The sequence below is a fragment of the Nipponia nippon genome, unplaced genomic scaffold, assembly GCF_047370975.1.
Source record: "Nipponia nippon isolate SJK-2023a ecotype South Korea unplaced genomic scaffold, ASM4737097v1 scaffold_2, whole genome shotgun sequence".
Classification (NCBI taxonomy): Eukaryota; Metazoa; Chordata; class Aves; order Pelecaniformes; family Threskiornithidae; genus Nipponia; species Nipponia nippon.
Genome location: NW_028262336.1, coordinates 962207 through 985852, shown reverse-complemented (window position 1 = coordinate 985852; position 23646 = coordinate 962207). Strand labels below are relative to the sequence as shown.

At 48.4% G+C, this 23646-nt stretch overlaps 3 protein-coding genes across 4 annotated transcripts; 1 reads left to right on the top strand and 2 right to left on the bottom strand.

Annotated features, from left to right (window-relative positions):
- Nucleotides 1-137: 137 nt before the first annotated feature.
- Nucleotides 138-4663, bottom strand: PHB2 (prohibitin 2). Its single transcript, XM_087758786.1, has 8 exons — nucleotides 4528-4663; nucleotides 4355-4439; nucleotides 4177-4256; nucleotides 3896-4080; nucleotides 1918-2047; nucleotides 1338-1441; nucleotides 859-936; nucleotides 138-294 (listed from the first exon to the last, which is right to left on the bottom strand). The coding sequence occupies exons 1-8, from the start codon at nucleotides 4652-4654 to the stop codon at nucleotides 214-216; spliced, it is 870 nt and encodes a 289-aa protein (XP_087614912.1). The 5' UTR covers nucleotides 4655-4663; the 3' UTR covers nucleotides 138-213.
- Nucleotides 4663-7195, top strand: EMG1 (EMG1 N1-specific pseudouridine methyltransferase). Of its 2 annotated transcripts, none has more exons than XM_009461785.2 (6): nucleotides 4663-5068; nucleotides 5152-5253; nucleotides 5586-5727; nucleotides 6110-6168; nucleotides 6333-6482; nucleotides 6871-7195. In XM_009461785.2, exons 1-6 carry the CDS (start codon nucleotides 4940-4942, stop codon nucleotides 6982-6984), a joined length of 696 nt encoding a protein of 231 aa, XP_009460060.2. In that variant the 5' UTR covers nucleotides 4663-4939; the 3' UTR covers nucleotides 6985-7195. The 2 variants fall into 2 exon arrangements, with proteins under 2 accessions (XP_009460060.2, XP_087614913.1); XM_087758787.1 differs by having other exon boundaries at nucleotides 5152-5352.
- Nucleotides 7196-7409: 214 nt separating this feature from the next.
- On the bottom strand, nucleotides 7410-22304 carry LPCAT3 (lysophosphatidylcholine acyltransferase 3). Its single transcript, XM_087758785.1, has 13 exons — nucleotides 22153-22304; nucleotides 13206-13313; nucleotides 12980-13086; nucleotides 12733-12826; nucleotides 12574-12611; nucleotides 11325-11503; nucleotides 10803-10911; nucleotides 9999-10085; nucleotides 9511-9677; nucleotides 8819-8966; nucleotides 8121-8279; nucleotides 7889-8015; nucleotides 7410-7758 (listed from the first exon to the last, which is right to left on the bottom strand). The coding sequence occupies exons 1-12, from the start codon at nucleotides 22247-22249 to the stop codon at nucleotides 7899-7901; spliced, it is 1410 nt and encodes a 469-aa protein (XP_087614911.1). The 5' UTR covers nucleotides 22250-22304; the 3' UTR covers nucleotides 7410-7758; nucleotides 7889-7898.
- Nucleotides 22305-23646: the final 1342 nt, after the last annotated feature.

The following is a 23646-nucleotide window of genomic DNA, read 5'->3' as shown; positions in this document are numbered from 1 at the left end:
ATGCAGTAAGCCGGGGTGGAAAAAGGAAGAAAAACAAAGAGTAAATTGATTAGATTTAATAAAAATCTCAATTTCCACAGTAACTAAGACTGCTCCCTACTTGGCTGTGTCCTCTGGCATCAGGCTCCTCTCAGAGAAAAGATCCCGAGAGCGCTCCAGAAAGAGGACCAGCTTCACAGGTAGGGGGCCGATAAATCCAGCCCCCTGGTGCCTTTACCTGGTGAAGCCCTCATCCTGCAGGTTCAGTACCAAGTTATCTGCTGCGAGATACACACGGTTTTGCGAGCCAGCAATCTGAAAAAAAAAAAAATCCATTGCAGGGATGGCATAAAGCAGTATAAATGCTCATGGAGGAACAGCACTAATAAAGAACCTCTCTCCCCTTCCAGATACTGCAGTCTTGTTTTATTCACTTAAGATCTCGGTTAAATCAATGCAATTCCCCAAAACAACTCTGTAACTTCCTGACTTCCCATCCCAGCGCCATCAGACTTTCGGAAAGAAGTGCTCATTCTGTCTCCCTGTCAGACAGATCTTCGATCCCACAGTTATCTGTTCCCTTTTCTCAGCCTGCAGGAAACCAGGAGCTTTTGGTGGCTGCAGCTGAGTGTGGGTGATGGAATCTGATGTGGATCTGGCCTTGTCACATGGAGGGCATGAACTCCTAGCCTCACATCTAATTGCCGATCATCGCAAGCTAAATCTTAAGCTCTACTTGAGCAGAGAAGGGTTGGGCAGGAACAAAGATCAGGACGGGGCAGGTCACATTCGCCTTAAATTCATCATGTGGCCACTGGGCTGGGAGGACAGCGCAAGGACTGCAGAAGGACAAAGGAAAGTCTGTGCCTTGTTGCTCACCGTTTTTGAGATGTTTTGAGCAGCTCGGATCTTACGTAGCTTGATGTAGCCTGGATTCCTGCTGAGAGCTTCACCGAGGTACAGGGGAGCAAAAGTTAAGGAAAAACCTGCTAGCAGAAGCTGCCTACCCTCAAGAAATTCTTCCTAAGCCCTATCATCAAATATCTTAGCAATCTCTATCCCAGTAACGTGGGCCTTTGGGCAGGCGTATTTTTACTTCCCCAAATCAAGAACAACGGTATGGATTATGGTCACAATAAAAGTCAAACCTTAGAACAGGGAGTGAAGGCTCATGGCCTTCTCCGATCTGACCTGTAACCTGACTCCAGCCAACTGTAGGGGGAAGAAAAAAAAAAATGAGAGACCTACTTGAAGCTATCACCTGGTAACACTCTCCTAAGCGTGAGCCCAACGTGACAGATTCTCGGGACCGTCAAGCTCACAAGCCACATCCCACAAAAACTCCCAAAGCAGGATATCATCTTGGCAGCTGTAGCTTCCCCTTCAGCCTGAACAATCTTCTGCTTCTGCTCCTGCTTGGCCTTCTCCACCAGAAACTGCGCGCGCTGTGCCTCCTGCTGGGCTGCAGAGAGAACGGCCAATAGCATTTGAAGCAGATCCCATTTTCGGAGCCCTCCACCTCCTCCAGGCCTGAGGGCTCCGCTTCCGAAAGAACTGAGAGCATTCTGGGGCCATATCCACAAATAAGAAATGTATCTAAGCGTGCTTTACTTTTTCTTAAATAAAATCAACAGCATCCAGACCCTCTAAATTTAATTCCCATAGTAAGTGATAGAGTCCCAGTCTGAAAAGGAACCCTACAGTCCTGGGAACCCAGTCCCACTGACGCTCTATCCCATTAGCTATGACCCAAAGTTTTCTGATAACACTTGTGAAATAACCTGTTTAGCTCCTTTACTAAGGAGGCTGAGATTTAGAACTCCGCAGCTGCATCAATGCAAAAACAATGACACGCTAGCCCAAATTCTGCTTCCTTGTTTAATAATTCAATGAAAAGGCAAGGGCAATCCACCCTTCCCAGGCATAAATTGAACTCACCCACTTGCTTAGCCTCCACCGCTGCTGTGTATTCACGACTGAAGCTAAGCTCTGTGATAGCCACATCGTCCAGGATGAGGCTGAAATCCTTGGCTCGCTCTGTCAATTCTCGCCTAATGAGCAGAGAGACCTGAAACACAAATATAGCAAAAGGAGCACCAAACACGGGCTGTTTCTCGCTTCCTGTCAACTCCAAAAGTGAAGCACAACTGCTCTTTGCAGTTTATTCACATCGGGCCCCAGAGAGACATTGCCTAAAACAAATCCTGAACCACGGACGTTAAATACCATCTCTGAATCTGTCGCCTCTAAGTCATGCTGCATATCCATAGCTACGTACCGCATTTTCAAAAGTATATTACAGCTTATTTATAGTTATTACTTAACTATACAATTAATAGTGCAACAATAAAAAAAACTTTAAAGTTTTTTCGCTTTCACATCCTATCACATCTAGTACCACAGTTCCTACGCGTGTTTTGGCAATAAGTATTTCCTTCTCGATCTTGAATTTGCCACTGTTTGCAGTCTGACTGTCTCCTCGTATTTGTATTCAGATTAAGAAAATAAAGACTACCACTCCCCACTGCTACACATTGTAGACATAAAATGTCTCTTAATTACTGCGGCTACTTGTCTAGTGTGGCTACTCCACTTTTTTTAGTCTCTTTGGATGAGTGTTGTTGGTAGATTTTTAATTTATTTTACTCATTTCTGAGTTACCTTTAACTTGACAGTATCTTTTTCAGGCAGGTTGACAAGCCCTGCACCAAATATTGACTTAAATAGAAATTATTGCTACAGTATCACGTCCTTGATCAGTCTAGCGTTTGCTTTTACTTTTATTGCAGCTGTTTCTGAGCAGAATTCTAAAATGATGCCAGAACCCTTTACGGAGCGAACCGCGAGCACGTAACTACGTAAAGTCACTTCATTTTCTTCTGATTATCAACTGCTTCAATACGCATAACTTCACAGTCATGAACAGTAGATGAATATATGACAACAAGGCAAATTCAAGTCAGTTTGTTCAGAAATTTCAGAGATACCCAAGTCTTTTGCTTCTGGGAAACCTACATCCCTTGTAGACATTGTTTCTTTGCTGTCACATCCTCCCTCTTCACTCACTGTCTTTATACAAGATCATTAATCCCTTCAGCGCACAGCACGCGGCATAGCACAAAACCCTGAAGTCCCTGCAGATCAGTTCTCGCAACAAGACCTGGACGCTTAGTTCCATTCTCTCCTTTTTTGTCCTGGATCAGCAATTAGTTAAGAGATGCTTTGTGTTTCATCTTTCTGACAGCTTATCCTCTTTAGCAGTCTCACGCGGGGTCTCTTCTAAAGCCTTTTAAAAGAAGATCAGCAGCTTCTCTCTCCCTCAGCTGTGACAGATATTCTCAGAATCCCTGGCAACCAAATTATCAGAACGCAAACTTTCAGGTATAGGCTTTTATATGCTAAAGATTTCTATTATTTTGCAACCTGCCCAGACTACTCTCTGATCTTTTTCTAAACAGAAGTAGTTGCTACCCTTCTGTAGCACCCATCACTGAAAGTTTACTGCTTTAACTGCTCATCCACTTTGCTTTTCAGATCCTTTGCAACTGTTTAATTTGCTCTGACAGCTCTTCTGAGACCCATGAAGCACCAGCTAATTATTTTTTTTTTAAACCAGTTCTACTGTTACCTGTGGACTATGATGTAAATCAGCTCTCCCTCCCCCATCGTTACGTTACGGTGCAGTTTGGCACTCTATATACCAATGAATCCGATTTTCTTCTCGGAAGATAGTGGTACAGCCTTAGTGTTTGTATTCGTATCGGAATCAGACTGTAAGTGGGATACAGTTCCACACCCTTTCCGTTTGGATGCACTATCTACCAGCCTAATATATTTATCCTTCAGCTGTTATAACATCCCTTGTATGCCCTAGTTGTTTGCAATCTGAGGGTAAGCCTCCTCCAGAAAAGTTCACCTGGGCTCTCTGAGTGATGAGCTGCGAAGCATTAAACTTGGCTACCACGCTCTTGAGCACTTCGTTAACGATGGAAGGGAGGACTCGCTCCTCGTAGTCCAGGCCCAGGCGCTGGTACATGCTGGGCAGCTCTGCAGCGTTGGGGCGTGTGAGAACCCGCAGCGAAATGTTCACCATCTGCAAATCTGGAGAGGAGAGGGAGACGTGAGCGGGGCCAGCGCCGCAGCCGGACTCCGGCTCCCTCCCACCCCACCGGGGCCGGCCCGCGGGGCCGCTCTCACCTTTGGAGCCGGTGGGGGAGGAGATTTTCCGTGGCCGGGCTCGAATGTCGTAGATGATGGGGTACTGGAACCAGGGGATCCTGCGAGGGGCGGGAGGCCGGTTAGGCGGGGCGGTCAGCACGGCGCGGGCAGCCGCAGCGGCCGGGGCCGGGCTGGGGGCGGGGGTGCTGGGCCCTACCTGAAGTGCAGCCCCTCGGCGAGGATGGTGTCCTGCTGGACGCCGCCGATGCGGTTGAAGAAGATGGCCCGCTGCCCGCCTTCCACTGAGGGGAAAAGCGGGACGGTCAGCGCGGGAGGCGGAGGAACCGGGGGGGGGGGGGGGGGGGCGGGGCGGAAGCGAGGGGGACTCACCGATGAAGACGGACTCACGGACGCCGTAGGCCAGGGCGCCGGCGCCCAGCAGCAGCTTGAGGGCGGTGCCGACGCCGCGCGGCCCGGCCGGCAGCCGCCCCGCCAGGTCCTTCAGGTTCTGCGCCATGGCCGCGCCGCGCCGCGCTCCCCGCCGGGAAGGACACCGGAAACTGCCGCCGCCAAGGCGCTCCGGCGGCAAACCGCGGCGCGTAGAGGCGCTACCGCCCCTTCCCGCCCCGCCGCCGCCTTCCGGCCCGGCCGCTCTGTCCTCCGGAAATGGGTCCGGCCGGAGCGAGATAACGGGAACGCCCCAGGCGCCATCTTGGATAGGGGCGGTGGCCGGGGGGGCGCGGCCTGGGGGCGGGGCTCCCGGTGCCGCGTGCCCGGTGCCGCGCGGTGCGGCGGTAACAAAATGGCGGCGCCCAGGCGGCATCGTGAGGAGGAGGCAGCGGCTGAAGACGCCTCGCTGGAGGCGAAGCGGCGCCGTGGGTCGCGGCGGCTCGTGGTGGTGCTGGAGGGGGCGAGTCTGGAGACCGTGAAGGTGCGGGCGTGCGGCGGGGGGGTCCGGCCGGGCCGAAGGCGGCGGCGGGCGGCCTCGCCCACCTTTCCGTGCTTTGGCCCTAGGTGGGGAAAACGTTCGAGCTCCTCAACTGCGATAAGCACAAGGCCCTGTTGCTGCGGAACGGCCGGGATCCTGGGGAGGTGCGGCCCGACATCACCCACCAGGTACCGGCTGCACCGGGGAAGCGTCTGTGGCGGCCGGGGCGGCGGCTTGAGGGAGCTTGTCCCTCCCTCTGGGGGTCTGCTCGTGCCCCTGGAACGGGGGTGAGTTTGGCCTTACCCGCTGTGCTCGTGGGCTGTAAGTTTAGTAATAATCTTTACTTGGATGTGGGATCGCTTTCTCCCGGCGTGACAGTGGAGCTCGCACAGCCAGATGAACTCCTTTCTGCCTCAGCATCGGTCCCTTCTGCATTCATAGGGCCTAACCTTCAAGTTTTCTAAGAGTCCTCTCTCCGGCACCTTTTCTACTTCCACTACTGTGTGTTTTTCTATTTCAGAGTCTCCTGATGCTCATGGACAGCCCCCTGAACCGGGCTGGTCTCCTGCAGGTTTATATCCATACCCAGAAGAATGTTCTAATCGAAGTCAATCCCCAAACCAGAATCCCAAGAACTTTTGATCGATTCTGTGGTCTTATGGGTAAGTGGTTCAAACTTTATACCAGCCACAAAATAATGCAGGAAGGTGGTTAAGAGTAGAAGAATTTTGGGGAAAGTCAAAAAGTTGCACCAACCTTAAATACGTGAAAGTGAGAAAAGAGCAGAGAAATAAAAGTGTCCTTTTGTGAGTTCCAGGGTGCGTAGGCCAACTGTGTGTCCCTTAGCACAGTGGGTAGTGCCTGCAGGGGACTATGCCAGCAGCAAAATAATTGGCTGATCAATATTTCGTAGGACTGCTTTAGAAGGTGCAGGGAACTCTAAAGATAAACCTTTTTGTCTACTTTAGTTCTGGACACTAGGTAGAGGACAGGATTCCTCTGGCAAAAGAATAGAGAGCTTAACAAATTTCCTTCTCTCGTCAGTTCAGTTGCTGCATAAGCTCAGCGTTCGAGCAGCTGACGGGCCTCAGAAACTGCTGAAGGTAAACATTCGTTGACTGTTCACAGGTAATGGCGCAACATTCCTCCTTTGCAGCTAGTGATGTAGGAGTGATATTTTTTTTTTTTTTTAAAAACAACCCAAGGACTTAGCTATGTGGCAGGGTCTCTTACCTCTGCACCCCTGTTAACTTCCTGCTTCCTGTAGGTGATTAAAAATCCAGTCAGCGATCATCTCCCTGTGGGCTGTATGAAGATAGGAACCTCTTTTGCAGTTCCAAAGGTGTCAGATCTGCGTGAACTGGTTCCTGCAGCAGAGCCAGTTGCCATTGTGGTGGGAGCTTTCGCCCATGGTTCGGTAAGTGCGTGTATCCCTTACTTAGAGTTGTAAAAATCTTTATCAGTCTTGTTCTGAGCATGAGTGGGGGTTTTTTCCCTTCTGCACTTTTTTTGCTTGGTTCCCCTTGTCCCGCCCCCTCTTTTTTCCCCCCAGGTAGGCTTGTAAAAAAAAAAAAAAAAAAAAAGGCCCAGCGCTGCAACAGTAGGGACTTTTCTCCCTCCTGAGAGAGGGCACTAGTGAGGGCTAGCAGTTGTCCTGCTGTGTTTTATTGTGGCTCTGCTCAGCCTCGGAGAAATACCCTGCCTCTCCCACCAATGGAGATAGATGGGACTAAGTGAAAACTTGTAGCTTGATTTTTTTTTTTTTTTTTTTTTTTTCCTTTTTCCCCCCCTCTCTCTTCCTCTAGGTCAATGTTGACTACACAGAAAAGACAGTCTCCATCAGCAACTATCCCCTCTCTGCTGCCCTGACATGTGCTAAAATTACTACTGCCTTTGAGGAAGTTTGGGGAGTAGTATGAGCTTCTGCTACTGCTGTCACGGTGGACTGCTGTACAGTGACTCCACGTCCTGGAGAAGCTCTTTTACTGACGTGTGGACCTGGTGCAGCTTTGGGCTCCTCAAAGGAAAAAGGTTTCAGTTTCATCCTTGAAGCTTCTGGAGCAATGAGACTCGAAACGGACTGCCCCACCAACCTTTTTTCCTTCCTATTAAAGGTTACTTTTGATAAGAGTGCTTGTGTATTTTACTTTCTCGTGTTTAATACGTGGGCAGGCTTGATCCCTTTATAGCAGGGACTCAGCCCAAATTTGTCATGGAACTGAACAATTCTTAGCTGTGCCCTGCTCGCCCTGCAGCTGAAGTGACTCAGTCCTGTAGTGAGTGGCGTGCGACAGTTCACACTCCCGCACCGAAGCGCCCAAGAGGAAAGGAGCCGAAGCCGATATGAAAAAGACCAGGAGCAATTTTTATCTCGGATGACAAACGTAGAAAAGTCAGAAGGTGGCTCCAATCCGATGCAGTGCTTGCGTTGAGTGTTTTACAATCATCTGATACCAGCAGAGAGACACGAGTGTCCGCGGGAGGGCGGCAGAGAGATAAGGCAACATACAGAAGGTGGAGGATCTGGAAGGAGGCTTCCTCCGTTCCCCTCCTTTCGGGTCTCTGACCCTGTGCTTTCTCTTTCCCCCTCCTCGCGTTGAAAAAAAGTCGTACTTCAACACAGCAAACTTGGCAGGTGATGCGTTGCTTCTGGAGTGTTAAATCGACTCCTACGAATGCACAGGTGGTACAATCTGAAACAGAGAAAAGTGCTAGATTCGTGTCGGTTGTTTTTATGGTTGCTTTTCACCTTGGGATGTAACTGCTGCCCCGCTTCAGCTCCTAGGCCGAGTGTGGGATTCTCTCCACATCGTACAGCCTTACCTTTTGGCTGTTATTCTGCTTTTTTTAGTTTTTCTTTTCGTGGCACAATTAACCTGCGAATGTAAGGCAACACCAATAATAGGGTGAAGACCAACACATGGCCGAGGAAATAAATAGACCTGTACACCTGTAAAGAGAAAAGTTTAAGGATCAGCAAGCAGCTTTGAGCCAAGAACATACGAGAAGGCAGGGAGGGAAAAGGAGGGGTTGTCTGTATGTGGCTGCTAAGTACCTTCATCCATTTGTCCCAGGTGAAAAGGCAAAATGGCACCAGAGAGTAACCCATAAACATCCAGTGGTTAACCTGCAGCAGCACGTAGAAGATGGGCTGCAAGGCAGTGATGGAGGCCAAAGTGCTTAGGAGAGGACTGTCCCGAACGAGGTTTATGACCTAATAGAGAGAAAAAACAGAATTCTCCTGAGTTGGATGTCCTAGGGCTATATACACAGGCTCTGGGGCCAAAGTATCTATCCAGCTGTGTAAAATGAATTTTAGTAAGCAGTCAGTCTAAAAAAGTAGCTAAGTACCCCATCCTGCTCAAAGTTTTAATTTAAAAAAAAAAAAAAAAAGTTTAAATATGAAATATGGTTCTCTCAGTACTGGCAGATTTAGCAGAGGCATTCAGCTCACGTGCTTGTCCTCCAGCCTTGCCAGCTGCCAAGCACTTCAGTTGCCCTCTACTCATATGCGAAGTTCTCCACTTTTCTTCCTGTCAGCTTCTCCAATAAATTTACAGCTGGCCCGTGCAGAAGCCACTGACCTACTGAACTCTTGAGAACAGAACCGTATCGTGTTTGAACACCAATTCCAAAGTGAGCAGCTCTTTTTCATATTTAATCCAAGCAAAGCCTTCAGCATGGCAGTTTCCAGACGCGCGGGGAAAGGCTAACGCAGGCCACCCCGTTCTGGTTAAGTCGGACAAAGCTCACCTGTCTTTCAGCGATGACTATAAGCAACTCCATCTGAAAGCACACCAGGTAGCCAGAGTGCAGCCCGTGCCAAACGGCCAGGAAGAACAGGGCCAGCGCCTGTGACAGCAGTTTGTTACCCAGGAACTTCAGACGCTTGAAGATGTAGCTAGAGCAGAAAAACAAACTCACAGTGCTTCTAGTTAACTGTCCGTCCTCTCCATGTCAGAGGTGCAGGGCCCAGGGGACCATATGCCTTTGCACACCCCGTGGTGACAGAAACAGCAACACAGCTCCCCTTACCAGGGCAAAACGCACCTCAGCCCTTGCCTTAAATCCCGGCTAATGTGAAGTGGTTCATCCGACAACGCACCCAGAAACGAAGGTATTTTACAATTCAGTTTTGTCCCCCAGCACGTGTCGAACCAAAACCCGGTTGAGTCATTGCACAGGGAGCGTCCTAGCCTCTGCCCTCCTGCTGCCATCAACTGCTTGCCTGTATTAATGAACTGCCTTTCTAGATCGAATGAAAAGATCCGTCTAACCCAGTAACCTGGGTCAAATGGGACAGCAGCAAAACGTGGAAGAAAGCGTGTAAGAAAGACCTGAAGACTGGCAGATTCTTCCTCTAGTGCTCCCTCTCAGCCTAGGATCTTGGTTCTGCTGACAGACGTTACTGACACATTATAGAAGGGGAATTTTGTCCTGCTCACCGGGCCACCCAAGCGTTGGTGTTGATGTTGAAAGAAGCAATGGTCCCTGTGAACAAAGGTGTTGTCTCGTACAGCCAGATCTTCATGTTGGCACAGGCATCCCACAAAGGCTTTCCACTTTGGTCCTTCCCATTGTACCCCAGACCAACAAGGATGCAGACACCTTCCTATAGAAAAAGATTCACAAGAAAGATGAGAGGAAACCATTGCCCCTTTTTTTTTTTGGGAAATGCAGAGCTGGGGAAGCTCTGAATCTTACTGTGTTGAGTGGAGAGATACCACTGCAGATGGAACAAATGGATTAAAAACGGCCTGCTTTTTAGTTAGCTAGCCTTTGCTAACTCAAAGCAAGCTAAACTGACCTGCACTGATCTCCAGATATTTAGATTACTTCCATTTAGCGCTGAGTCCAAGACCATACTAAGTAGCTACAAAGGTGCTACCTTTGTTCATTTGTCTTTTGTTTCTGGAACAATATCTAGACTCACCGTAACAAGCCAGCAGGTTACGTATTTATAGAGTATAATTTTGCCCCAGATCAATATGTAACCACAGCGGAACCAGAAAGGCTTCTCCTGCAGAGACAAGAGTGAAATAGAATAAAAATTAAAAATGGAGTCGAGTGGCAATAATGAGACAAGGTAGATGAGATCTCATCAGTGTCTTTTGTTTTAATCTGGTGTGTGTGTTGAGACTGCTACATGGACTGGAGTGCCAGGCTTATGAAAATTTACACATCGTTCTCCTTTCTTTGGTCATATTTGGCTGTACTGAAATAGGTACTTTGGGAAGACTCTGGGATGAGCATAATCCCTGCGGAATTTACACCCTCGTTTATTCATACTGACACAGAAGCACTGATAATCTGCAGGTAGGAATTACTTGTTAAGAGTTTTCTAAGAACCTCAAAGGTTCTGGTAAGCCTTGCAAGTTACTCTAGTGAAGTTCTTTGCATGTAATGGTTAAATGGAAGGTCATTAAAAGGCCACAAAATACATATGTTAGGTTTCCAAAAACAACAGTAGCATTTAAGATTAATTCTCTATTTGTAAAAGTTTTCTTTTGGTTCGGGTCAGCTTAACACATTCCTGTTCTGCATCAAACAGAATCCACAGGACAGGCAGTAAAGCCCATTCAGTTGTGGAAAGGCTTATCGCTAGTTGCTGACTTATCCTATTTTTAAATTGAGGCAAAACTAAAAAAAAAAAAATAAAAATCCACTCTTGTAGATCCAGTGCCCACCAGAGAAGTGGATTTCTTCCACACCCCAGGACTGCCAAATGAACACATACCATATAATCATCTGAGATGAGGTATTCATCGGAGACGTACAGGCTTGACAAGGTATAGGTTACTAGAAACAAGAGACCCAAACTCAGGCGCTTGAGAGCAGGCACAAAACTGAGAAAGAAAAATATGAACGTCAAAGAAAAGCCTTGGAAAGAGACTGTCAAACTCATAATTTTATAAACAGCAGTGGAGAAGAGGAGGTAGGGGAGATAGCGATGGGGAGTCACCATGTTCCGCTGCAGCAGATGCCTCCGTTTGGAAGTTGGGATGCTAACATTACCAGGTTGGGACTGAGTCTGTACTAAAGATGTCAAATGGTTGTTGACGTTCGTGCCCTGGAACGATGCTAGGACATTACACAGAGAGTTATGAGTAACTTTTGAAAGACTGCCTTGTCTTATAAATCGCTTTTGGTCACAGTGCTTCAGTGTCCAGGTAAGAGGGCACTCTGCTGCAGGGAACATGTGGAGGATTCAGCATTCTGGGATCTTAGGAAGGCGAGGAGCTAAGTGGCTTTTTATTACCTATTGGGTCTCTGGCCTTGAACGTCAGTCATCTCACCCCTTGCCAGTTTCTGATAGTCTGTCATGGAGAACTGAGGCCCCACCATGAAGGCACCATAGAAATAGGAGAATCCTGAGACCTCCAGCAAGGTAGGAACTCCCCGGACAGCAAATCGCCGCTGCTCAGGGGTCAGGAACTCCTGCACCAAAGGGAGTGGCATTAACATCATCCTAGGGGATCCCATACTAGCTCTGGATGTTATGTTCTCAGCCTACCTCCTTAATGGTCTCAGTTTTTGCTCTCCATGTATATGGAACTTTCCACTTTGTATTTCACGTCCATTCCTCTTCCTCAGCCCTCTCTATCCCCACCCCCTCTAAATACCAACACGATCCAATGGTTGAGACCAGTTGCACAGATCTCTATTCCCAAATAAGCTCAAAACATGGAAGGGATCTCTTGACCTGCATCCCTGCCAGCATAGCAGGCATAGTAAAGGCACTGTATCTGACCTATTCCAGTCCCCGACTGCAATCGCCTGTACTCTCCCAAGACCTTACCGTCCTACAATTCCTACTTCTTGATGCAAGAATTCATTGTCTTTAAAGACTTGGAACTTCAGCTTAGGAAATTTCAGCTCAACCTTGCTTTCTTGCAGTCAGCAGCGATTCCACAGATGCTAAAGACTGGGTCAGGCCCCAAACAGGAGATGGGGAATGCAAATACTTGAAGTGGGATTAAAAGACTGCAGCAAGTGTTCTGCCCTCTGCCACACATTGTGCTTCCCTCACTGTTTCATCTGCTCTAAAAACAGGGCCCTAACAAATGATAAAGGGCAACCACTCACAAGGATATGGTAAGATTAAACAAAGGAAAGGAAGATGGGAACTGAGATCCAGTGCTGATGGTCTGCAAGTTAAAGGTACGCTACCCACAAGACACAGAGCATTGGGGATTGGGAATCTAAAGCAACAGATCTGGGGGAAGGAGACGGTGGGAAATTTGGAAGGGGGCAGAATAATATTCTGACATGACTGAAACAACTTTCAATCTCTGATCACTACTGTCTCTGTTCAAAATTGGTCCTTTCCACTCCAGAATTCTGTGCCCTCAGACACTCAGATGCTCCCCTCTCAGCTATGGCTTTTACCAAACAATGAATGCAGCTTGCTAACTCGCATCCTTTGAACTTGATTTTCTGACCCCTAGCTCACTGGAACGGCATGGAAGAGGGGACAAGGAATGAAGGAGAAATGGTGTCTTACTCACCGGCTGTTTTCCTCCATCATAGTAATCAATGGCCAGACCTAGAGGTGAGAAACAATTATTTGAAGCCCTGGGATGGGCTGGGTGGGCTGAACAAGCAGTCCTCTCTTCCCTGAGGCAGGGCTTGCAGAGTGCAAGAGATAGAAAGGAGGTGTCACTCACCAATCAACTTGAGCGTCAAGACACAATGTGGCATTGTCCACTTGATGTCATAATGCTCTGTGGCTGTGAAGTAATATCCAGCCATAAGGTATGTCTGAAAGAAACCATTGTTTGGGTTATTCAGACTAATTCCTCCAGCTGGTTTTGATCTGTCTCCACTTTTCCACCCACAGTTGCTACTGGGAAGTGCAAAACTGAACAGAGGGCTCCTTTCTACAAACCGATGCAGTAAGAAAGAGAGTTTTACCATCTGAAAGAAGAACGTGGTGAAGACGGCAGTGATTGTGCGACCCATAAGTCTCAGTATGAGGAACTGGATTAGCACACATAACAGGGAATGAAAGAACTGCATCCCTGTGGAGGGGGGAAAGAGAGAGAGAGATGAAGTAGAAATGACATTTTCCCATTATTGGTCCTCCCAAACCACAGCACGCCCTGGGCCAGGCAGCTCTCTCTTCCCAAACTCATCTTACCAAAATTGAAGTAAGCAATTGAGAGTCCTGTGAACACATTGTAGAGATGAATGAGGTAGGTCTCCTTCTGGAAGAGGAAATAGCGCTGGAACAAGGCAAAAGGATATCCTGAGTAGAGAAGAAAAAAAAAAAAAAAAAGGTGAAAGAGTTGTAAATTAGTGTAGACAAGCGTTGGTAATGGTCCAGATTACAGCTTTCTTGAACGTGTTACTAGGAACATGTACTTTACACAGATACATCATCAACACAGGTCACGGTGTACATTCCTGAGACTGTATTTCCAGCTCAAGGGATAGATGCCAGATGACTTACTCTTTATATTATACAGAAGAAAATACTTTAACAGGAACGTTATTATATCAAAGTTGACATTGAAGTGCAAGAAATTACAGTTTCTGGCCTCATTCAATACATGAGATGGATAATGCTGAAATACATGAATCAGATTTTAGTCTCCGATTCATTTCCAAATTCTATGACAAATACAGTGAATATGGCAAGGAGCTAGATTAAAAAAAAAAAAAAAAAAAGGAGGGAAGGGGGGGAATTTTATGGTTAATACCATTACATTGTCCTAAAAAATACATTCCTTGCTCCCACCTCAATGAGTTCTTACATGATGCTGACCAACTTGAACACCGGAGTTCCCCAACTGACGTCCAGTAGTATACTCTTTCTTTTCTAACTCTCTAACTTCAGATTTGCATCTGATTTGTGAAGTACGGGGCACACAAAGCTGTAATTAAAATCCATGGGGACTACGCACGTAATTGTTTAGAAAAAATCAAAGTCAGAAGCATTTCATATGGAACAGCTAAGGATGTGTGGAAGGATTTTTTTCCTTGCATTTTCTGCGTGTTAGCTCCCAGTCTAATTTAGGAATGCCTCCAGATTATTCATCTGTGGCTCTAGTGAGAAGCAAACATTTGTGAAGCACTCTGGTAGTACGGTGAGAAGTGCCATACAGAAACCCATGAGTAAATTAAATTCTGTCATCTAGGTGAGGTTCACGTAGCATGCAATAAACATTGCCACATATTAGACAATAAATATATTATGTTTTAATACATATTGACGCGGGAAGCGTCGTCCATCTCATGAGTATGTGAAGGCTGTTCACGCAACTGGTGTTTCTAAAGGCATGTCCACAACAAGCTGAAGTGGGACAGCAGAAGCAATTTAATTCTGGCATTTCATAACTTATTGCTTTACTTTGCAAGCTTGTGTTCTTTTATCCTGATTAAAAACAAACCAAAACAATCTCTTTGACCAAAAAAAAAAGGTAATTCATCACATACCACAATACTGGCATCCACACTGCTTATTAGCCTAGTTGAAATCTGTAGCAGATCCCTGCTACTTGCACTAATGGAGTAATAGTAGCAGTAGGTAGTCATGTTTTATATGGAGCAGTAATAAAAGGTGATGAAATGCACATTTTGCCGAGAAGCGTTTGATGGATGAAAGGTTTCCAATAAGCAAGGCCAAATCTAGTCACTACTGTGAGAAGAAAGGAGAAACTCTGTCACGTTATGTAAAATACATGTTTGGCAGTCTGTCAGTGCGAACGGGCTGAGGCATGACTGGAGCCATTTCAAGGTCCTTTCTGTCCCCCCAAATCCCTTGGGAGGGAGTCCCAGAGTTTGGGACTTTTGGGTTCCCTTCTAGATCCTGGACGGTGGGATGCTCTACTCAGGTGTGTACCTGCTGCTTCGTGAAACCGAGCTGCTGCTCCCCCTTTCCTCAGCCTCTTGCCACCCCTCTTTCGGTCTTCCCTGCCTCCTCGTTCCTGTTCCTTCCTCCTTTTGTGTCCTGCGCTGGTTTCCACGCCACAGGCTGCTTTCTCGGTCCGAGCGGCCGGCCAGCCCCACATACCACAGCCCTTTGCCCGCAAAGCCTGGCAACCTCGCTCCTGCACGGTCATCCAGCTTGCTCTTCCCTTCAGCAGCAGCGGCTCCAAATTTCCCTACAAAATGCCTTACCCAAACCTTCCCTATCCCTTCCTGCTCCAACACCAGACTCAGAGGTACGTGCCTCTGCCTTCCCTGAACGCCAGCTGAAAGAGGGAATTGGGAAAGAGGGAATCGGCAAAGAGTTCATTACATGGGCTCTCTGGGGAATACAGGAGTAACTCAAAGAATTAGAGCAATTCACATGATTTAAAAAAAAAATAAAATAGTAGTATTGTATATCAGCCTTGTACGCAGAAACATATAGATGGGGATACTTTTTTCACGTGTCGATTTTCCTGCTGAAGTTTAATAAACATGTTAACAACTGACAACAGATGGGTGAAATGGAAAGTGGTTAAAAAAAGTGTTACCATCAGTTTAGGTCAAAAGTTAAAATGCTGAGGTTTACCGTGGAAAAATGTTTCCCCCTTTTGAGCAAGGGGGAGAAATCAGATCAGAAATCAGAGATCAGATCAGAAATCTAGGCAAAGCACAAGTTATTGCTGCTCGTGAACACTTATGGATTTAAAAAATCACATTTTCAAGGATTTCCCACTCTCAAAAATCAGTATGATCTTGCAAAGCCTTCCATTTTCATCAGAAAAAAAAAAAAAATCTGATTTTTGGCTTCAGCCATTGCTGTAGACAGAATTAAATTATGACTGAATACTATAATGTACCTCAAGATCCTAAAAGCCAGAAATTTTATGTATTTTCTCCCATCCCCAACTAGCGTTTCTACTCTTTAAAAGACCTGTCTCACTTGTCATACGTACTCCTCTTTAGCTCTACACAGGAGATCGTATCGTGGTTTGGGTAATGCTGCTCTGAAGGAGAAACAATTATGAGCCCTTGCAAATAGAGAGCACAGCATATATGTTTTTAGAAAGCCACAATTTTAAATCCCGGTCTTGTACTATGTGGGTGCTGTTCCAGTTCAAAAGTCACGACATCAGCCTAAATTCTTCCGATATCCAGAGCAACTTGCTAGTACTCTGGACTGCAATTTAGTTACGGTTTTGCTGCATGCAAGGCAATTTTCTCAGTTTTACAACTGGGGCAGTTCCACACCGCAGATATAAACTTTAACCCCTAAAGGGCAGTGGATACCGAATATTGACGGCCATCCTGCTGAGGCCTGTGCGTTTTTGAACACTCATAAACTGTTTATATTAAATAACGAGCTGTTCCTACCAATGACAACGGCAGTACTCCCACTCCACTACGGTGTTCCTGAAGCAGCCTGAATCAGCACAGCATAAGCAGGAGAGCAGTTTTTGAAGTTAGCGTTGCCACCCGGCAAGCTTGCTTTCACATTTGGATACGCCAGCGGCAGGATGCTGCGCTGCTTTGCTTTTACCGTTCAGAAGCAACGGGACCGGAGTCCCGGCTCCTTGCTGCCGAGGGACCCCGCGCAGCAGCTCCCAGTCTGCCAAACTCCGCTTTCACAGCTCCGTCAGGCGGAGCGGACCGAGGTGGGAAACCAGCTGTCATACTCCTGGAGAAAACAGAAGGTGACCTCCCGATCCCAGGTAATTCTCCTTCTCTATGCACCACGGCGTTGAAAAGCAGTCTGCACGCAGAGTTGATTTTTGCCTCTAGATAGACTTTCTATAGAAGGGAATTAGCAATTGATATAAAAGGGACAAATTAGCGGATACATGTGGCTGCTGCTAAATTCCTCCTTTTTTTTTTTTAACTTCACAGGAACAAGAGGATGACCTCTGGTTAAGAGAACCCCGGCACTGGAAGTAAAGGACGTCAGCTTCTTCACCACAGCCATTTGGGAGAGTAACGGGCCACTGCACAACGCCCAGGTTGTCCACAGATACAAGAATCTAATTGAGCCAAAGAAGTAAACGAGCAAGAGGCTGGATTAGGCAGGAAGAAAGTTCTACTAATTCCAAGCAAAAATAGCGCTGTCAAGTTTGCCATCTTCTGGAATGGGTGATTAAGACGCCTGTCTTTTCCCGGAGATAAAGCTGCAAATAAGAACACCAGAAAAATTCTTTTAATCTCTGCTCCCTTTATTTCTCCTTTTATATGCGTTAGCTTCGTTTCGTCTTCAAGAGAGGAGATCAGACTATTTTTCCTCTTCTCCCTTTTGCTGATCAGTTAACTCCACCTTCGTTAGCATCTAGCAGATCAATTGTCTCCATTTTCTTATAAGAATGCTAAAACTAAAAGGAAGGGGACAACAGGAAAAAGACATGTTAAAATACAAGCCTTACCTAATATTTTGACTTCAAAGGTATTCGCTTTTTCTGTCTGTAATACTGCAAAAGTCCCACACCTTGTTTCACACTGAGCGCATATACGTGAGCGTTTTAATTCAGCTCAGGAGTGTACTTTTGAAGTCCACTTAACGGTGCTTTAGTTTGCACAGCAGAACCCTCTCAAAGCACGCGGACAGGACTCTTTTCAGATGAAACTAAACTGAAAACACACTCCCATGGGTGCTCAGTCCGTATGACCGGCCTGAAGCAAATCCAAACTCAATGCCCAAAACCCATGTAGTGAAGACGTCAGGTACTGCACGCAAACCAGTCTGCTCTCCAGATCTGCTCCTACTGTGCCATTTTACTTGCTAATGTAGACACAGTCAGTGTGTAGCATTACGCAGCTTGCTCTTTTTTTTTTTTTCCATTATTATTTAAGGAATAAGATGTATTTGAAGTTAAGAGTTTAAAAAAGGCAGCACATGAGTGCTCTGTGACAGGGTTTTAGCACCTGTGACAGGATGGTGCTGCCTCTTACAACTGCTCCCATCTCTTACCCATTAAAACCAGTTGTTTGCCTCCCCTTCAGTAAGGTTCTTGCTTGGCTGACCAGCTGGGGGCTTGATTTGGGATAAGTCATCAGCTATGGGTGACCAGAGGGAGAATTTCACTGAGCCTAAAAATCTTCAGGACGCAGAGAGCAGGAATAAGCAGAGGATGTAAAAAAAAATGGTTGAGAGGTAGAAGAGGAGGAGATAAGACCACTTGCAAGCAAAGCAGCTGGTTTCTGGCACCTATTCAGTAGGCACGTGTTGCTTTCTGCAGGTCACTGCTGTGTCTGTAGACGAGGGAACACTTCCCAGTGCTTCTCCTGGCAGGTCTGGGCAGATCAGCAGGGTCAGTTCTGGCTCAGGGCTGTAAACAGCATGTTGGCCCCTCTCCATATTATGCAGCAGAACATGCCAGGTAGCTTGCAAGCCACTGTGTAATAGTATGGCCATATAAACATCTTTAATTCTTTGGGTTCGTACAGCCACACAAGACAGAAAAATCAACGTAAAGACTTAAATACACAGTGCCACGAGGCCTTCTGTATCCTGGCTTACACTTTGAGCGGTGACAGCAGGAAAGAAATGTCTCCTTTCGTGGGAGGACAAGAGCAGCGGTGCAGAAACCCTCATCTCTCCTTCGTACCGCCGGAGGGGCTCCCTCCCTTTCTCCTCCGAGATGCTAGGACAGCACCGGTTCCACCTGCGTACAACAGCAACTAGAAAGTAACTCTGTAGGTACGGAGCTACACCGTTGGTGTCTTCCATGCTGACCTAAAGACAGTTTCTCCTGGGGAAACGCTGGGCCCCAGACCTACTGAAGAACGCAAGGTAGAGCACACCTCTCAAAAGACGTTTTCATGTGATTGACAGATGTTCGTGTACTAGACATACCACAATTTTCTAAATGACAGGGTCCAGAACTATGCTTCAAGTATTACTGCTGTTGATAATATTGCCAAATCGCAGCCTAATTTCTTCAAAGGTCATGTATGCAAATTTTCACATACGGGAAGTCTGAAGTAAGTTTTTAATCTTGTACAATCTGAGTAATGGACTCTATTCTAGTTGTATGCTTTGCTTCGAAATTGCAGGATGTATGAAAGGTGTCTCTGACTTAAATACAAAGCTGTGACTAAAATCCCCATAATGTACGCAGCAGCGTGCTGTTACAACCTTCATCTGTTCCCTGAGAAAACGTGGTGCCCTTTAGGACTACTCCAGTTTTTGTTCTTAGCTGCTCTTCCTTCCTCCTTTCTCCTTCTCTCATTCTCCCCTGTATATAACTTTTTTTCAGTAGTGGCAGAATGATAACAGTTTTATGTGACCTCTCTTCGTTATTGCAGATCACGACTACGTGAACATTCTTATTCTGAATCAAGAGAGTCCATTCAGACTATTTTTTCAACAATAATTCAGCTTTCTCCGGAAATTAATGTTAGAAGTTGCAAAGTCCTTTGCGATTCTTCCTCTTTTGCAGAAGGCTATTTTTACCAGTTTCTGGTGATCTCCTGAACAGTGAAACCCTAGAAACAGTTGTTGCAGTAGAACTGCACGGTGTAGATAGTAAACTGCGTCACCGAGGGAGAAATAAGCAACGACTTTTCAATCCGTCTTTGGAACAGAGTACTGCCCGTCATCCTCATGGTCTTGTTCTGAAATAATTCAGCAGTATTAGCTGCAGCCAACAAAAATAATTTTCTTCCTGAATCCATGCAAACACCTGAAAGGGAAGAAGTGAAGGAAAAGCCATACCTTGCCCATCCTAATGCCAGTTTTTAGGAATGCCTTTCATTTACACCCCATGCCATCCTATGAACTGGTCGCCAGCGCTAGTTGCATTACCAACAGGCTTAAGGCTTTCAGTTACCTTAAAAGGATTGTAAGCTAAGCTGCAATTAAATGAACACTTCTTTCCATGTTAGCATTGAGTTAAGAAACTCTTCTTGCTCTCCTCTCTTGCTGCTCTGCAGTGGTGCTTGGCGCTTCCTTTTAATGTAATGGTAATATGCTTTACTACCCGTCTATTAAGCAGGAAAGCTGGAGTCAATCCTCTTTGCCTAAGTGCTTCAATCTGCCTGACCAGCAAGGGTACCAAATGAGAGGCGAGGCTGTTTTGCATGCCTTTAAGCCTTCCGTCTGAAGTAATGCCTTCAATTGCCTGTAATTAAGAGATACTGAGCGAGGGAGAAAGGACAAGGAAATGCGCAGCTCTGGCCTCCTGGTTTGGTATACGTTTCAGGTATGCAGAGGAAAGAGATGTGAGGGGGTTCCCAGTCCCTGATCCCCAGACTTTTAATACAAATGATACAGATCCATGAAGGCTTGAAGGAAAATAGGCAGTGGCCTACATCAGGAAGGGACACTGTGCCATCTCAGTGGCTTGGTGTCAACACTGTACGTGGAAACGTTTGTAACGACGCACACGAATCTCGGACTTAATGAACCTACTGTCTGCAGTGGGTGCCTCTTCTTATCATTAAGATGATAATTACCTGCTGTTCATTTCAAAGAAGCAAGTGGTTTTGCTCACCCCTAGGACACCAGGCAGGAAACAGCCTTCCCGTGTTGTGTTCTAGCTTATTGCTAGTAAGAAGGAAGAAGGAACGTTCAAGGTGCATTCTGCAAAGGCATCGCTCTACTGTACGCGCTTGCCTCCACATACACTTTCTTACACCTTTTCTGCATCAGTACTTGTCAGACTAGTCCCTTGGTTGGTTCACTTGACTAACCTGGTAGTAAACTATCTGCTTCTTCTGGTTTAGGTTTCTGCCAGGCAAGCAAATTCAATCAGATTGTAATTAAAGTACCAGAGACAGACGTGGGAGAAAGGAAAGCAGGACTTTTCCCATTCAGCTGTGGGGAATTAATTCACGCTGACTTACATGCATGTCCTGTATACGCTTCCTATTACATTTTTCTTTATAGAAGAAGTTTGGTGTAACTAACTTCTAAGTTAAGTTCAAAATGATAGTCAGTTCAATCCCTTGTATCTACCCTTGACGTGAAGAACGATTTGGTTCAGTTTGATCTTACACGTAGCAGATGAAATCGGGCAGAAATAAGTCTGGTCCAGATCACAGTTATGAAGTGACACAACTTTTCTTGCATCCCTTTCTAAAAATTATACTTTCTAGTTAGCCAAAGGAACTTTATTCTGACACATCACACAGTAGCAGCTGTACCCCTTCAAATACACTTTTAGGTTGAGAGAAAAGCTTGCATTTCCTATCTGCTAGGTGACTACACCACCAAAAGCTTTCAAAACCCAAAGTTTCGTTGGGCATCTGCAGGGATTTATGTAGACAGCACGTATACGTACATTTGAAGTAACGTTTTGGGAGCTATAACTTCCTCCTCAGTTGTTAGCCCCCATCGTAACTCCAGCCCTGCCTTAACCATTTTACATGTGACTTCGCTATCCCACGTTTGGATACGCGTAAGCAGCATGCGTTCTGCCACACGCTTCACATCGCAGGTGGAGCGCGGCACAACATCCCAGGTCTTCTGGTCACTTCGCTAGCCGGCTTTGCTCGCCCTACCCGGTAGCCCCCGCGATGACATGCCGCTCTCGCATAGCTGCACGATTGCCGCAGAGGCTAATAACGTCTCTTGGCAGGGAGCTGCCCTGCCCTGGGACGGGGCGACATCTCAGAGGGGTTGCGGAGATTCCCGAGCGTGCGGCCCTCACGGGGAACCTGATGCCCGTGCAGCACCTGGCACTCGGGCAAAGACGGCGGAACAACTGCAAACAAAGTTCTCGCACCCACGAAACTCAGGACGCGGGCCCAAACCGGACCCCCGAGTGCCGGCGCCACGGCGAGTGGCTCCCCGGGTCTCAAGGCCGGGCTCTGCCCCCCGCGGGGACACCCACCGCCCCGCTCCACCGCCGCCTCCCCGCTCTCCACCGGGAGAGCCGGAGGGCCGCCACCCCGGCAGCTGCTGCGAGGCGCTCCCCACGCCGCCATCCCCCGCCGGCCGGGCCGTGGCGGAGCCGGTGGCGGCGGCGGCGGCGGGGGGGGGGGTGGGGGGCTGGCCCGCCGGCTCCGCGCACACACGTGGCCTGGCACGGCGGACGCTGACACAGGTGCGGCTCCGCACCGGCAAGGCGCTGCCCGGCCCCAGCCCCGGCCCCGGCCCCGGCGGAGCGGCGGGGTCGCCCGGCCCCAGGGCGGGCGGGGCGCCGGACCCGTCACCCCCCAGCGCCGCGCCCCCTGCCCTCCCTTACCCATCAGGATGGACACGATGAGGCGCAGCGCCTGCTCCGACGAGCCCAGGGCCTCCGCCAGCCGGGCCAGGCCCCAGCCGGACCCCGCCACCGCCATCTTCTCCCCCGGCCGCCCCGCCGGCCGGTCGCTCCTCGAACCCGGCAGCGGCACCAGCCACCGCGGCCCCCGCACGGCTCGCGTCCCCCTCCGCGCCCATTGGCTGCGCCGGGCCGGCCACGCCCCCTCGGCGCCTCCGATTGGGCGCCAGGTGGCAGCGGGGCGGGGCCCCGCGCTCAGTAAGGCAAAGGTTACCCCGCGAGTGGGCGGTGCCGCGAGGGGCTGTCCCCGCTGGCCGATGATTGGAGGAAGCGCTCCCGGGGGCGGGGCTCGGGCGGGAGGTGCGGGGGCGGGGCCAGGCAGGCGAGGCGGAGCCCGCCCTCTCATTGGCTGTTGCGGGACAGGAGAGAGCCGGGCAGGGAGGGGTGGGGGGACGGGGCGGGGCAAGGGTTATTCGCGGGCATGAGGCGCGCGGGAGCAGCGGTCGTGCCAGCGGGGCAGGTCCTGGGCCTGGGCCCGGGCCTAGGTTTAGGCCTGGGTCTAGGCCTGGGTCTCGGCCTCGGCTTGTGGCGCTGCTCTTCTGGCTGGGCCCAAGGCACGCTACCGAGCCTCCCCATTGCCGCCGGGTCCCGCCAGCCCGGTGGCTCCTGGAGGACAGACTGTCGGTGCTGGGCTCTTGGGGCCCGGAGGGACCCGCTTCCCATACCAGGCATTATGGCAGCGCCTGTCCCTCGCCCTGTCCCTCTGGTACCCAACTGGGCGGCTCTGCCTACACAGCCTCCTCGTAACTCATCCAGGAGGACCTCCTGGGTGTCCCTTCATGCAGACATCCATGAGTGCACCCCAAGTTCTCCTCCTTCAGGTGCAATGGATGCGATCTTCCCCTTGTTTGGCTTACCATTTTCCTGCTGTGTCGTTCAGGTGGGCAGTAGTGCCCAAACTTAGATGGAGGGGCAAGCGCAGACTCACACAAAGCTGGAGATGAAAAGGCACCTCTGGAGGTCTCTGATCCAAACCCCTGCACACCAGCAGGACTCCCAAGCTGGATGAGGTTGCTTAGGGCATTGCCCGGGCAATCGCTGTACATTTTCACAGATGGAGAGCTCCCTGGGCACCTGAGCCAGTACCAAGTCATGCTTTGGGGGAAGGATTTTTGTCCAGATTATGCTCTGAATTGCCTCTCTTGCAAGTTACGCCCGTTGCCTCTTGTCCTGGGAAGAGTCTGACTCCATCCTCTTTATAACCACCCTTTAGGCTGTAGCACCTGTTAGAATCATAGAATCATAGAATTGTTAAGGTTGGAAAAGACCCTTAAGATCATCGAGTCCAACTGTTAACCTGTCACTGCCAAGTCTTTACTATACCATGTCCTTGAGCACCGCGTCTATCCGTTCTTTAAATACCTCCAGGGATGGAGACTCAACCCCTTCCCTGGGCAGCCTGTGCCAGTGCTTGAC

Bases quoted from the DNA above. Each gene is read 5' to 3' on its own strand.
- LPCAT3 (XM_087758785.1), bottom strand. From the start codon at position 22,249: ATGGCGGTGGCGGGGTCCGGCTGGGGCCTGGCCCGGCTGGCGGAGGCC. The intron at 13,087-13,205 runs GTAAGATGAGTT...CCCCCTCCACAG, and splicing joins AATTGCTTACTTCAATTTTG to GGATGCAGTTCTTTCATTCC. The intron at 9,678-9,998 runs GTGAGTCTAGAT...CTTTTTCTATAG, and splicing joins TAACCTGCTGGCTTGTTACG to GAAGGTGTCTGCATCCTTGT.
- PHB2 (XM_087758786.1), bottom strand. From the start codon at position 4,654: ATGGCGCAGAACCTGAAGGACCTGGCGGGGCGGCTGCCGGCCGGGCCG. The intron at 4,257-4,354 runs GTAGGGCCCAGC...CGCCCCTCGCAG, and splicing joins GCCGAGGGGCTGCACTTCAG to GATCCCCTGGTTCCAGTACC. The intron at 295-858 runs GTGAGCAACAAG...TTTTTTTTTCAG, and splicing joins CTCAAAACATCTCAAAAACG to ATTGCTGGCTCGCAAAACCG.
- EMG1 (XM_087758787.1), top strand. From the start codon at position 4,940: ATGGCGGCGCCCAGGCGGCATCGTGAGGAGGAGGCAGCGGCTGAAGAC. The intron at 6,169-6,332 runs GTAAACATTCGT...TGCTTCCTGTAG, and splicing joins GGCCTCAGAAACTGCTGAAG to GTGATTAAAAATCCAGTCAG. The intron at 6,483-6,870 runs GTAAGTGCGTGT...CTCTTCCTCTAG, and splicing joins GAGCTTTCGCCCATGGTTCG to GTCAATGTTGACTACACAGA.